The sequence below is a fragment of the Peromyscus californicus genome, unplaced genomic scaffold (assembly GCF_007827085.1).
Source record: "Peromyscus californicus insignis strain IS unplaced genomic scaffold, ASM782708v3 Scaffold_3__1_contigs__length_106647218, whole genome shotgun sequence".
NCBI classification, from domain to species: domain Eukaryota; kingdom Metazoa; phylum Chordata; class Mammalia; order Rodentia; family Cricetidae; genus Peromyscus; species Peromyscus californicus.
Window position 1 is genome coordinate 69,467,820 of NW_026294551.1, and position 14,871 is coordinate 69,482,690.

At 47.9% G+C, this 14,871-nt stretch overlaps 1 protein-coding gene across 3 annotated transcripts in view; it reads left to right on the forward strand.

The window, feature by feature from the left end:
- The window catches only part of Rad50 (RAD50 double strand break repair protein), a 204,594-nt gene continuing 189,723 nt past the window's right edge, over window positions 1-14,871 (forward strand). For 2 of the 3 annotated variants that reach the window (XM_052757808.1, XM_052757807.1), the window contains exons 1-2: window positions 1-226; window positions 9,006-9,099. In XM_052757808.1, coding sequence (XP_052613768.1) covers window positions 9,096-9,099 — 4 coding nt within the window. In that variant the 5' untranslated portion in view covers window positions 1-226; window positions 9,006-9,095. The remainder of the gene's footprint in view (window positions 227-9,005; window positions 9,100-14,871) is intronic. The other variant, XM_052757809.1, reaches the window with a different exon arrangement.

Consider the following 14,871-nt stretch of genomic DNA (forward strand, 5'->3'; position numbering starts at 1 on the left):
CGCCGGCCGCGCGCGCGCGCTGTGAACGCGGACTCTGGCGCGCGCACTGCCCTCCAGCCCACAGCGCCCGCCCGTGGGCCGCGTTCGCTCGGGGCGCGCTCCCGCCTCCCCTGGTTTTCGCTTTCGCTTTGCAGCTCCTCTGCAGAGAAACAAAGCGGCCGCGACGACTGGAGATGCGGCCGCATTGCGGGGAGCGGAGCCTGGACCCCGGCCCCCCGCAAGCAAGGTAAGCGCAGCCCCCGCCGCTCGCGGGCTCCTCCTTGCGGAGCAGGCGACAAGCTCCGGGTCCACGCAGGTCACAGGGACGCCTGGCCCGGAGCCAGGAGGGCCCTAAGCGTGGTTGGGGTCCGAGTGACTCAGAACCACTAGGTCAGGCTGGAGGATCCAAGAAGTCTCGGACCAGCCCGCCCGGGATATAGCAGTCCGGGGCCTCGGTGGTGCTTTGACCACCTGAGCCCACGTTTCATTTTTGCAGCACCCCCACATTCTCTCTCTCTCTCCCTCCCTCCCCATCCCCCATTTCTATAAAATCCCATGTGGGAGGATGCATCTGAATGCAGAACCCTGCCCAACCTGAGCTCACAGGAGCTCTCCCTCCCTCCCCGTCCCCCATTTCTATAAAATCCCATGTAGGAGGATGCATCTGAATGCAGTACCCTGCCCAACCTGAGCTCACAGGAGCTCATAACCTACCCTCCACCCTTACCTGTCAGCCTCAGCCACTTCTTAGCTACCAAGGTTTGTGCACCTGTCCTGCCTTCTGAGTGTTACCAGACCCAGAAAACTGGCAGCTCACCTTCCTTGATCATAGGCTTTAGGACAAGGGTAGAACCAAGGCTGCTTCTTCCAGGGTCCTTCCCTATGTGAAGTCTGAGGTTTGTTCTGAAGGGGCCACAAGCCCACGCCAGCAAAGATGGCCAGGGATGGGTGCGCTTAGAGAAGGTAGAGAACCCTCCCCGGACCACAAACCGATCTCCTGCTTCCCAGCAGAAGGATGAAAAATGGGGCTCCCTTGTCTTGCTTTTGGTGAGGTCTACACACTTAGGTAGACTGCAAGCTCTGGAGGCAGCCGCTGCCCTCAGGGCATCCACTATCCCCGGCAAGAAAAGTTGTACAGATGTGCTTCGGTGGAGAACGCCTTCAACCCCAGCACTCTGTAGGCAGAGGCAGAGGAGATCGATGAGTTCCAGGCCAGCCTGGTCTACACAGCAAGTTCCAGGTCTCAGCCAAGGCCACACAGTGAGACTGTTTCACGGTAGAGAGGAAATAGATGGCATAGGTGCACGAGCTAAAAGTAAAGGGACCAGTCTTCAGACACTTGCTTACGTTTGAGTGGCAGCTTTCTGTCTGGCCTGTGGGCGCAAGAAGCCCCTTGTAGCCAGATTTTGTCTCGGTAGAAGTTCATTCCAGCCAGTCTCAGGTCTGACCCAAGGTCCACGGCCGGAAAAAAACTTGATCTGATCTTTAAGAAAGAGGTCTGGATTTGAGAAAGGTGACCAGATGTCCTAATTTTATAATACATGGGTCTCTCCTGTGCGTCATCCTAATGAGCATTGCTTTTAGCACATTCTGTTTCATAAGTCAGAAAAATTAGGTTTTCATCTCCTGTTTTGTGGCTTGCTTTCACAAGCTATTCCTTCTCTCCAGGACTCCTTTCTCTTCCTCTGAGCTGAACTGAAGCAACAACCATGGAAAATAAATAAAAATCCCTACTACTGTTTTCTAAAAAAAAAAAAAATGCTTCAAGCGCGTTGGCTACACCATCTGGACTTGGGCCGCTGAGAAGGTGGGAGGTGGAGGGGCACAGAGGCTTGTCCTAATGCTGTCTGTAAACACTTTTGGTTTTGCTTTTGATTGTGGGTGGAACGTTATCAAATGCTTATTCTGTCTTTGGCAAGGTGATCACGTGATCACCTCTCCCTGCCAGTTTATAATAACATTAAATCAGGCAGTGTTTCCTGTTTTCTATATGAAGACACAGCTGGTATAGGATAGAGATCTGCTTATTGAAAGTTGGTAGAATACTCTTGTAAAGCCTTCTGGGCCCAGAAATACAAGAAAGAGATTTTAAAATCACACAATGACTTGTGCAAGGGAGTTTATTGGAGTGGCTTGCAGCCTGTGGTCTGGCTCGTCAACATTAGCTGTGTGGTGAATGACTAGCCAAGAGTGCAGTGGCCGCTCAGTCCAGGAGTCTCCAATGTCCCAATCTGGTACTGAAATCCCAGAGGATTCCTAGAGGGCTGCCAGTCCTCAGTCTGTGTTGGAATCCTGAAGAAGTAGGTTCAGTGCCTCAGGACCAAAACGGATGAACTATACCGGGAGAGTCAGGGCAAACAGGAAAAAAAGCCAAAGGTTCCTTCTTCCGTGTCCTTTCCTACGGGTTTCCACCAGAAGAAGGTGTGGCCCAGAGTTAGGGTGCGTCTTTCCACCTCAATTAACACAGTCGAGAAAATCCTCACAGGCGTGGCATGCCCAGGTGATTTCAGATGGGAGTCAAGTTGACAACCAAGACTGGCCATCAAGCAATGTGCTTTTCATTGATGAGCCCACTTATGTGACAATTTTATAACTTGTAAAATGTCAGTTATATATTTCGTGTCCTCCTTTTCTGCATAGACTATTTTTTAAATTAGTTCTTTATGAGCATTGAGGGTGGGATGGGGTGCGTGGACCTGTCTTGGCACACGTGGAGATCAGAGAACAGTTTAACAGCTGACTCTCTGCTCCTAGCCTGTGGGTCCCTGGAACTGAACTCATGCGGTTGGCGTAGTGCCCTTCTCTCTGCCCTGCGAAGCCTCTTTTATTGTTTGTTTGTTTTGTTTTGTTTTGGGGTAGTGTTTGGTTTTAGTGTGTTTGGTTGGTTTGGTTGTTTGTCTCTTTCACTTTTTTTAATGTGTATGAGTGCTCTATCTGCATGGGCAGGTTTTTGCCAGAAGAGGGCATCAGATCCCACTGTAGAAGCCACCTATGGTTACTGGGAATTGAACTCAGGACCTCTGGAAGAACAGCCGGTGCTCTTAACTGCTGAGCCATTTCCCCAGGCCCTGTTTTGGTTTTCTGAAACAGGATCTTACTATGTAGCTCTGGCTGTTCTAGAACTCACTATGTAGATCAAGCTGGCCTCAAACTCACAGAAATCTGCCTGTCTGTACCTCCCAAGTGCTGGGATTAAAGATGTGCATCACCATACCTGGCCTCTAAGTCTCTCTGAAAAAAAAAAAAATCTCCTGTTGGTTTCAGTCTTCCTGACGCTTTGTCCTCTGTAGCTTCTATCATACTGATTCAGCTTTTATACTTAATATTCATCTATTTTGTTGGTTATATGCATTCTGTAATAGATTCAAACAGTGCACATGTCTGTGAGACAGGAAAGTCCACTCCTGCCTCCTGTGAGACATTCTCTGTTGGCAAACAAGGTGATGATGTTGGCACTTTTTTGGGGACCCTTTCCTGTCTCTTACAAACATATTTCTACAACTTTCCGAATGATGTAAGGTATGGGCCTCTGTGTATTGCATACACATACACACGTCTCTATTTAAATGGACTCCCCTGATTTCTCCAGTTTTCTAACCATGTTGGAAGCCTTGGTCTCTGAGTAGTGGGATTTAATTCATCTGTATTTATTTTGTTCAGTGTAGATGTAGTCTCCGTTCTGTCATTTTGTCTGCCATGCATTCATTGTGGGTTAGCCCCCTCTCGCCCCCCCCCCCCCGTTTTGTTTTTGAGGCAAGGTCTCACGTAGTCCAGGCTGACCTCGAACTCTATGTAGCCAAGGATGACCTTTAATTCCTGATGCTCTACCTCTACCTCTTCAGAGCTAGGACCTGTCTTCATTCTTTTTCTTTTTAAAAAGGATTTACTTTTACTTATTTGTGTATTTGTATGTCTGTGTATGCTTACGCAGCCATGAGTGCCTTTGGAGGCTGCAGAGATTGTTGGGTCCCCAGAGCTGGAGCTGCAGGTGGTTGTGAACCAGCTGCTGTAGGTGCTGGCATCAGAACTCTGTGTTCTGCCAGAGCGGCAAGGGCTCTTCGCACTGAGCCTTCCCTCCAGTGCCGAATGCTTTTGTTTTTCTTTAATGAAATGGGGCCTTCTTCAGGCTGTCCTATCAACCCTTCTGCCTTAGCCTGTAGGCTCCAGGAGCTGGGGCTACGGGCAAGTACCACCATGCCTGGCTTTCCCGCCTCCTTTCGAATAGAGATTGGGAAGTTCCTAGCTTTACAAGGGCCATCATTCAGTTCTTTACATTATATATACTTATTTCATTTTTAATGGGTATGTGTGTATGCCTGAGTGTATGGACACTACATGTATGCAGGCAGCATGTGGAGGCCAGAGGAGGGCATCAGATCCCCTAGAACTGGAGTTATAGGTGATTGTGAGCTGCCAGGGGGGTGCTGGGACTCAAACCCAAGTCTTCTGCAAGGACAGGAGAACTCTTAACCATTGAGTCATCTCTCCAGTCCCTGTCATTCAGTCTTAAACATAGTTTCCTATAAATGGCAAAAATTAAAACAAATCTATTACTTCTTCTTAAACATGAAACCTTTTAACATGTTTTTAATTTTTATTACATTTGTTTATTTGTGTAGAAGTGTGTATGTGTACATGTATGTGGAGATCAGAGGATAACATGTGAAAGCCGGTTTCTCTCCTTCTACCACGTGGGTCCCAGGAATTGAAATCAAGTCATCAGGCTGGGTGGCAGGTGCTTTCACCCAACTAGTTGTAGTGAGGGCTCCCTGATACCTTCTGAACATGCTTTTACTATTTTTTTTTCCCAACTTGCCCCAGCATTCCTACAGACACTGTCTGCGCAGAAGAATCATCTGGAAGTTTCCTATGTTTTTAAAATTCTTCTTGCTTTGCTTCAAAATCCACAGTTATTTTTTTCTACTTTAGAGATCTTAACCATTGCACTCATCTATACCTTATTCATGCAATTGTGGACTAAAGTGTAATGGAAAGGTTCAAACATGTCTCTTTAAGAGTTTCCCTTGGCTCTCTGAAAACGCATGGTGAAGTGTATCTATCTGCAGAGTAATGCTTCCCAGAGGCTCACATTTCTCCAAAGTATACTCTGGAATCCCTGCTATTCTGATCCTCAGCTGACCTTTCCTGGCACAAAGACGTTCTGGAATATTTGCAAATGCTGAAGTCACTTCCTCATGTTTTGCAGAGTTTACTTTAGCTCAGTTAAACCAAATGCTTTGTTGGTTTATGTAAACTTCCTAGTAACTGAAGGTTCCTCTAAAATAATCTGCCCTAGAAGAGACTGGCTAGAGGAACATGAAATTTGAAATTTGAGCTGCTGAGGACTAGTGATGTAGTTCAGTTGGTAGAGTGCTTACCCAGCATGCACACGGCCCTGGTGTTCATCCCCAACACTGTACAAAACCCAGGGGTTATTGGAGGGGTGCTGGAGAGATGGCTCAGCCATTAAGGCACCTGCTGTGCAATTATGGGGATGGAGCTTAGATCCCAGCACCCACACAAGCCAGGTGCCCCATGCCTTCTTGCATGTAAACTTAGCTTTGAGGGGAGTGGAGACAGAAGGATCACTGGGGCTTTGCTGCCTTCTAGCCTAACTGAGAAAAAAATGCCAGCCCCAGGTTCAGACAGAGACCCTGCCTCAAAGGAATAGACAGAAAGTGATAAAGGGAGACCCTTGATAACCTTTTCTGGCCTCTGTATGCACCCAAGTATGTGTGCATACACACAGAGAGATGGACAAATCTTAATTAAAAAAAAAAAAAAAAGGTGTGGTATGAGGCCAGCCTTTTTTCAAAAACAAAAGGGCTGGAGAGCTGGCTCAGTAGTTAAGAGTCCTGGCTGCTCTTCAATTCCAAGCACCCACATGGTGGCTGAGAGCTGTCTGTACCCCTAGTTCCAGGGATCAATGGCCTCTTGTGGCCTCTATGGACACTGTGTATGTGTGGTATACAGACATACATGTAGGCGAAACACCCATACCCATAGAATTAAAAACAAAACAAGACAAACCTGGGGCTTGAGGGATGACTCAGTGGTTAAGAGCCCTGGCTACTCTTCAGAGGACACAGGTTCAATTCCCAACACCCACAGGGCGGCTCACAACTCTCTGTAACTCCAGTTCCAGGGGTTCCAGAGGTTTCTTTTCTGGCCTGCACCTGCATCAGTCACACACATACATGTGAACAAAACACATACGTTAACGCACACACTGCAAAGTTAACTTTCTCCTGCCCTGACAGTCTGCCAGATATTTTGTCATCTGCAGGCGTCTACGTCTTTTTATGCTTTTAGAATCCAGTTAAGCTCCTGTGACCTGTGTGCGGCAAGAGGGCTGGGGGTGGGGTGGGGGAGGGCGACGATGGCACCGAAAGGAAGCAGTCTTCCCATCTTCTCATCTGCTTAGGGTCCTAGATCTGGCTTTTCATAGATGCTGAGACTGCTCTATGACACAGCTCCTAATATCCTAATCATCCAAGGACCTGAGTGTAGGTCCCACATAGTAGAGAGAAACGCCTCCAAGTTGTCCTCTGTCCTCTGTTCGTGTGCACATGCACATACATGCGCTCGTGAGTGCATGCGTGCATACACACACACACACCAAAGATTTACACAACTCAGTGGCTTAAAACAAGACAAGACATACTTTTATTTGTTAATGGTTCCGGAAGTAGTGAAATGGAGGGTTTGGCAGTACCACATTCCTTCAGGAAGCTCTGGAGAGGAACTGTGGTTATTTATACTCACCTGGATGCACTCCATCTCAAGACCCCCACTTAGTCACATCTGCACTACCCCTTGCCCGTGGGAGGGAACATGTGCACAGCTCAGGGGGTCGGTCAGACATCACGTCTTTGAAGGGGCTGCCTTTCAGCTCACCCCCTAGCATAATCTTGTGAAGACACGCATCCGCGTACGTTACTCCTCTGCCCAGGACCCTGAGAGGTACTGTGGTTCACAGAGCCTAAGACTGCCATGGCTCCCGTGGCAGCAAGTGCCCTGAAAGCCTGGCCACACCTCTTCTTAGCCTCACCCTGCCACCCCACTGCTTCCTGTCTGTGACCCAGCCTGTACACATAGCATGTTTCCTAAGGGCTGCTGCTTTGTACTGCAGGGGTCATCACACACACACACACACACACACACACACACACACACACACACACGCCACCCCTGTCCACCCCAGATGCTCTCACTCCACAGCTTTGCATTTGTTGAGATGATAATTGGGTTAATAGCAAATATTCCCGTGTTAATATTCCATGAGGCAGGGAGCACAATTACTTGATCAATTAAATGTTTCTTATGTAACCAAACTTTCCATAGCAGCTAGGACCGTGTCTAATTCTTGCCCACGGTTGTATCCCTAGCAAGGGTGCCTGGAATGAGGTTGTGAGCAAGAAATGGCATGGTCAGTGAGCTCTTGGAGACAGAGGAGTACCAGAGTAAATATTCGTTTGTTGTCCTCATTTTCTATCTCCTGTACTTTGCTTCTGCCCAGCCATGTTTGATTTTGGGGGTGGTGTGTGTGTGTGTGTGTGTGTGTGTGTGTGTGTGTGTGTGTGTGTGTGTGTACTTGAGCATGTGCGCATGCCCACGAGCACATGCATACACGTGGCATGGTGAATGTGTGAAGGTCAGAGGACAAGCTCGGTTGTTGGTCCTCACCTTCCACCTTGCTGGAGGCAGGGTCTGTATTGTTTGCCTCTGGGCTGTGAACTCCCAGCTGGGTGGCCTGTGAGCTCCTGGGAGTCCCCCGTCTCCACCTCCCACTTCCCCATAGGAGTGATTGGATGATAGGTGCGTGCACTACTGCACCTGGCTTTACGTGAGTTCTAGGACTCCAGCTCAGGTCTTGACACCTGCTCATGTGCGAGCATTCTGCAGCTCCAGCTCAGCATTTATCATCTTTCCCAGGTCACCTCCAGCAGTGGTAGCCCTGAGAGGAGGAATTTGTCTGTCTGCAGCTCCCTCCCCCAAACACCAGGGCAGTGCTGTATAGTGCTGTATCCATGAAGGTTTGGGAATGACCTCCAGGATGCTCAGCATCCTCAGGTTTTCATTTTTCACCCATCTCTTTGAAATCAGATGATGCCCACTAATTCACCTTAATCACCCAGCCTAATTCTGCCATCAGGCTGATTGGCAAGGACCTTTTAAAAAACATTCACCAGTTGCTATGTGGGTTCGAGAAATGAATAAAAGCCAAGTATATAGACTGGAGCCCTGTGTGAGAGTTAGCTGCTGTTGTTAAGAAATGTTTGGGGAGGGGGGAGCTGGGCATAGTGGCTCATGTGTTGATCCCAGCTCTTGGGAGGCAGAGGCAGGTGGATCTTTGTGAGTCGGAGGCCGGTTTGGTCTCCACAGTGAGTTCTGTGGATAGCCAGAGCTATGTAGAGAGACGCTGTCTCAAAAAGAAAAAAAGAGAAGGAAAAAAATATTTGGATGAGACTAGCACTTGTCCTCCAGCTCCAAGACCCTCACAGTAGAAGAAAAGGACAGATTCCTGACAGTTGTCCTCTGACCTCCACACACATGCCATGGTACATGCATGCGCTCGCGCTCTCTCGCTCTCTCTCTCAAATAAATCAATGAATAAAGAAATGTAATCTTTTTTTTAATGTATACATCTGCCAGGTGTGGTGGGACATGCCTCCAGTCCCAGCACTTAGGCGGAGGCAGGCAGATCACAGGTTCCAGGCCAGCTTTGACTTCATATCAAGGTCTCAAAAATAAAGTTTAAACAGCCATGGGGTGCAGCGGCCCATGCCTTTAATCCCAGGAGGCAGAGGCAGGAAGTAGAGTCCAACCTGGTCTACAAAGCCAATTGCAGGCCAACCAGGGCTATACACCTCTGTCTCCAAACAAACAAACGAATGAATGAATATAAAATAAAAAGGGCAGAGAGGGGGGGGAGGGAAAGGACTTGCATTGGGAGTGGGTGGCTTCAGCTGGGTGCTCTGGGTCCTCTGGGTCCTCACTGAGGTGTTTTTCTGTCTGGCCCGCAGGTGGCAGCATACCCTGGGCCTCCTGGTGATGTCGGGAGACTGGACAGCTAAGAAAGAAGAAAATGGCCTCCCTCCTCCCGGAGACTTGCCATGAGTGAGTGTGAGCTTGAGCAGGCTCTTGTATTAGAATTTAGGCATTGATGCGAACCACATGTGTTCAGTGTCGAGGTTGCTGGGTGATATTTACACTTTGTTTACAAAAGAAAAAAATAAACCCTAACTGTGAAACCAGCTGTCCTTACAATGTTGCAGAGGGCATGAGGGGCCAAGGGGTGTCCTCAGCACCTTTGCCAGCAGGAAAGGGAAGTGTACCCCAGTAGCTCGGCAAGTGTGTGTTATGTTGTGAGTGTTAGGTGCAGGGCTTTTTAGTCCTTGCTCCTGTTCTGCAGTGGTTCCAGGTCCACTGGGCACCTATCCTGGCCCATCAGATTCCAAGCTCTGTCAGCCCCCGGGCCAGACTTCTCCCTCTGATCACCCCATCCACCACCTATTAGCTTAATAGCTCTGCCTTACTCATGCCAAGACCTTATTTGCGCTGCAGTCTTTTGAGGGGCTGGAGAGATGGCTCAGGGGTTGAGAGCACTTCCTCTTGTTTTAGAGGAATGCTCTTCCCAGCGCCCCTGACTCACAACCCATACCTGTAACTCCAGCTCCAGAGACTCCGATGTGAGTCTCTGTCCTCTCCCGGCACCCACACACAGATATGTGCACACGCACGTGAATCATTAAAGAAAAATTAGAGGCGTTGAGTGGGGGTGGTTTGTGGTCTGGTCTTGATCCCGTTTTGTTAGTATTTCTATTGGAGAAAAATTCTAAATCTTGTATTGGTGTTAAGAACGCCTTCTGCCTCTTACCACCCCACCCCTTCCTCCCACTGGGGCCCTCCCTGAATTTCACCGGCCCCTCAGCTGCAGCCCCTGTAGGTCCCCACCTGAGAAAATCCTGTGACATCTACAGGAACCTCGATGGTCCTTGTCCTCCCCCCCCCCCCCCCCCCCCCACCGTGTGTCGGCTCTGCTCCACGCTGTCTTTGGGGTTTATTGTGTGCAATTTCAGACCCTCAGCTGGAAGGACAGATCCTAATTTTACCAAACACCATGCTTGAGTGAGAGTTTCTTATGGCTGGAAGAAGGAGGTATTTTGAAAATCAAGTTTGCCTTTGTTTTTGCCTAAAATTACTAGTTTTTAAAATGTTTGAATTTGAGCCTGGGCATACTAGCTCACATCTGTAGTTTCAGCACAGACCGATCTCCGTGAGTTTGAGGAGACTGTCTCCAAAACAATGTTTTAATTGATGTATTTTGTTTAATAATCTAGATCCGCCTGCCTCTGCCTCCCCAGTGCTGGGGTTAAGGGTGTGCACCAGCACCCTTGGTTCCTTTCTCTCATCTCTCTCAAATGGTTTTCGTTTGTTTGTTTGGTGTTTTATTTTGTTTATCCTTGTGGCAATGGGTTTATTCGAGTACCGTCAAAAACCTGGTGAAAGAGCAGTACTGTGAAGGCGATGGATAGGGAGATGGCTCAGCAGGTAAAGGTGCTTGCCGCCAAGCCTGAGGACCTGAGTTCAATTCCCCAGAACCCACATGGCAGAAAGAGAGAACCAATTCTCGTAAGTTGTCCTCTGACTTCCTTTATGCATCATAGTGCTTGCAAGTACACACAGACGGGTACGCAAAATCAAATAGAACTTAAAATATGTTTTTAAAGAGCTTATATTAGGGCTGGAGATGCGGCTCGGGGTGGAGCATTTGCCTGTCATGTGCAAGGCCCTGGGTCTCATCCCCAGCACCACAAAAATGATTGATTAATAATGATAATATTGAGTGTCTGCTCCACCTCAAGCTCTTGAAAGGCTACAGAGCTGACATCTCATTGGCACCTCTGGAGAAATAGGTGATGCCATTCTTTAGTTAGAAATACAGAAGCCAGGCCTAGGGGTGTTGCTCAGGGGTAGAGAGCACTTATCCTCCATGCCTGGGTTCCATCTCTAGCACCTCAAAAGAAAAAGAAAACAATAACTACAAATACAAAACCCAGAGAACTGTGACTTACAAAGCAAGGCAGGGTGCCCTAGGAAGGCCCTGGTCTTCTTGCCTGTTGTCAGAAGCTGAGCTTGGCCTTCAGTGGTGGAAGATGAACCACATTTGTCCTTATGTTGACCTGAAAAACAAAATGAAATCAGTGAGAAAAAAAAATTATAATCATATAGGGTGGTAGAGAAACACTGTCTCAAAACAAAAACAAAAACAAAAGGAAAAGAAAAGAAAAACAGAAAAACAAAAGTATAATCTTCAGGGGCTGGAGAGATGTCTCAGCGGTTAAGAGCACTGGCTTCACTTCCAGAGGACCTGGGTTCAATTCCCAGTACCCACATGGCAGCTCATAACTGTCTGTAACTCCAGTGGATCTGACTCCCTCACACAGACATGCAGGTCAAATGCCAATGCATATAAAAATAAAAATAAATTTAATTTAAAAAATTGTAATTTTCAAACAATACCTAGTTCTAAACTTCCTATCCATTTATACAATTCTCTGTCCTAGTTGTTCTAACCCAAATTATTGGAAAACATTGGCCAAATTTGCCTGACAAGCATGATTCAGACTTTGCTGGTCAAGGCCTGGAGTTGTGGTACAAATGGCAGTATGCTTGCCTGGGATGTTCAAATCCCCATGTTCCATCCCCAGCACCACAAAGGAAACACACAGATAAATACATTACAGTTGAAGGGCAGATGGTGTAGCTAGGTGGTAAACTGTGTCTGTTTAAGAGCCTGAGTTACACACACACACACACACACACACACACACACACACACACACACACCAACAGAACTCTCTTTAACTGGTTTATGCATTGTTGTTTAACTGTAACTCATTTGAAGGACTTACAATCCCACAAACTGGAAAAGTTTTTTAAACCCTGAAAAGCCCTCCTCTGTACCCAGGTTAGCCACACATTTGAGGGACACACACCAATGAGCACTGAACTTCCGGGGCATGACTGTCACAGCTTCATTCTAGAAACTGAGGCAGAGGAGAACCAATCTCTTGCCTCGAATCCGCTGTGATCCCTGTCAGTGACTTCAGGAGCAGTCGTTCATCTTTGAAGGGCTTGTGGATATGTGAATGGGTGTCAGTTAGGTTGATTATGCTCCAGTCATTGAAAGCTAAGCGTCTCATACAAGTCTTCCCAAACATAACCCAGCTAACTGCTCTGAACCAGTGGCCTCCGGGACATGCTGTGGGCATTTCATGCTGGGAGACAGGGAAAATAGACATCTCAACCATGAGCTCATGATTTGGGGAATGCTTTTTTTCTCCTCATTTTTTTTTTAAAAACAAAAACAGAAAACAACACACACACACAAATGTAATAAAATAAATAAAAACATAAGCAAGAAATAAAAGTGTGGGTCTTGAGGTTGTCCTGGATAGAATGGGCAGTTGTTCTGAGTGGGGACTCATCCAGGAACTTTTAGGAGTTAAAAGGGGCAATTAGGAGAAGCTAGGGACACATCTTCCCCGTGTCTGCTGAGTAGCCACGAGACACTGTTCCCTGAACCACGCTGCTGCCTGCTGCGTGGGTGACTGGGATTCTCCCCGCCACCTCCATGGGCCTGTGTTCAGCTTCTCACCCCCGGCCTTAGAAAGCCCTGGGGCTGCTGCTTTTGAGTAAAACGCAGGTGTGAACAGTGTGGTGAGGGACCCAGCAGCCCAGGGACTCTGACAGACAGTCATGCAGCATTTCCGGCTGGGTTGTTTTGAAGTCCTCAGTTACCAGTTTTCAGTTGAACTGTTTTCCTTCCTGCAGCCCTTAAGTGAGACTGCTTGTGATTTCTCCGCGCTCTGTTTTTAGGGAGCTCCTCCATTGGTCTGGTCTGGGTTGGAAATAGAAATGATTTTTTTTTTTTTTTGCCCCCACACAGACCAAACGTGCAAAAAGGGGTGTGGCTTGAGTTTGTCTCCAATGTAATTTCTAGGTGTTTCTTTTTCTTTGCTTGGAAAATAGAGGGAGTATTGGGGTCACTCTTAAACAAATTCTAACTTGTAACTTCAAGTGAGTCAGTATTTTTATTTTTAAAATTTTTTGTTACGCATTTATTTGTGTGTGGGGACGGTGGAGGTCAGAGGACAGTTTACAGAAGTCCATTCTCCCCTTCCATCTTGTGGGATGGATTGGACTCCTGTTTGACAGCAAGCACGTTTGCCCTCTGAACCCGCTCACCAGTCCAGTTTGGTTTTTTGTTTGTTTGGTTTTTGTTTTTTTGCAGTGCTGGGAACTAAGCCCAGAACCTCATGGGTGTTAAGAAATGCTCTGCACCAAGCTGTAGCCAGACCCATACATGGTATTTTAGATACCTAAGAGGAAGGACAGTTACCCTCGAGGATCTTATATTGCTCCTGAAGCTGGAGTTCTAGCGTGGTTGGTAGACCGCTTACCTAGCATGCACCAGGCCCTGGGTTCCATCCCTAACTGCATAAAAGTCAGTGTGGTGGTGCTCACTGTGTGCAGCGCTGGGGAGGTAGAGGCAGGAGGATCAGGACTTCAGGACATCTGCAGCTACATCCTGAGTTTGGGGCCAGCCTGAGATAGATGAGACCCTGTCTTCAAGAAATAATAATAGCCGGGCGGTGGTGGCGCACGCCTTTAATCCCAGCACTCGGGAGGCAGAGCCAGGCGGATCTCTGTGAGTTCGAGGCCAGCCTGGTCTACAGAGCGAGATCCAGGAAAGGCACAAAGCTACACAGAGAAACCCTGTCTCGAAAAACCAAAAAAAAAAAAAAAAGAAAAGAAAAAAGAAATAATAAAAACTAAAAACAACAACAAAGTTTGTTCCTGCCTCTTAGTAACACAGAACCCCCCAAGCCCCTCCCCCTGCACACAATAAAAATACCCTAAAAAACCTTAGGCAGAGAAGGCTTTGTGAGACCTACCCCAGGGGCTCTAGTAAATTCCAGCTGGAGGATAGGTGTCTGTCTTAGCCCCTCAGGTGTGAGGAGGGCATGGATATCTACAGCTATCTCACTAGATAGGTTGGTTGGGCAGGTTTTGGTGGGATTGTGAATTTGAATTTGATGCCAAAAAGGAAAAGAAAAAAAAAATAAGAAACTTTAGAACAGGGACCACTTCGAGATTCAAGTGGGAACTTTTATTTCCATTTTACACCTAGAAAAAGCAATGCTTCCTTTTCAAGCAGCTTCCCAGGGTCCCGTGGCCAGCTGGATTTAGATCGGGCACACTCCAGAGTCACAGAAGCTGTCTTCTGGTATCTGCAGCTATGGGTTGACTTTGCGTGCGACTAGGTCCCCATCCTGTCATGACCCAGTGTGATCTTTAGTCTTCTACATGGCTACATTTGCCTGTGACCCTCACTCCCCATGCTGAACTGTCACAGGGTGAAGGGGGACTTGAGGTAAGTCACTTCTCAGCCTGTTGTTGGCACTGGGAGACCTGGGGCAGGAACCAAGCCAGGTCTCCACACTCTGAATAGAGAATGTGACAGAGCTGCAGAGAGCAAGCAACCAGGAAGCTGTGGAGCTTCGGGCCCAGGTAGGGCTTTCCTATAGTAGGAGCTGCCGAGCCACTGGAGAAGTTGACGATGAGGGCCCAGCACAGCGGCATGAAATGATGCCTGTCCACTCCCTGCCAACGCTGACTTGCATCCAAGTGTTCTGTGTATTCCTTTGTTATTCCTTGGGTCTTCAGCAACCAGCTACGCGCCTAAAAATGTAGCAGGTTGAGCTGTGGACACAGACTCACAGTAGGGAACGAAGGACAACATGCCTCCTTCCCTGGAGAAGCCATGAACCCGGTGTGGTACAGACCTTTGCGGGGAGCAGGGCGGACCATACTGCCCAGTTC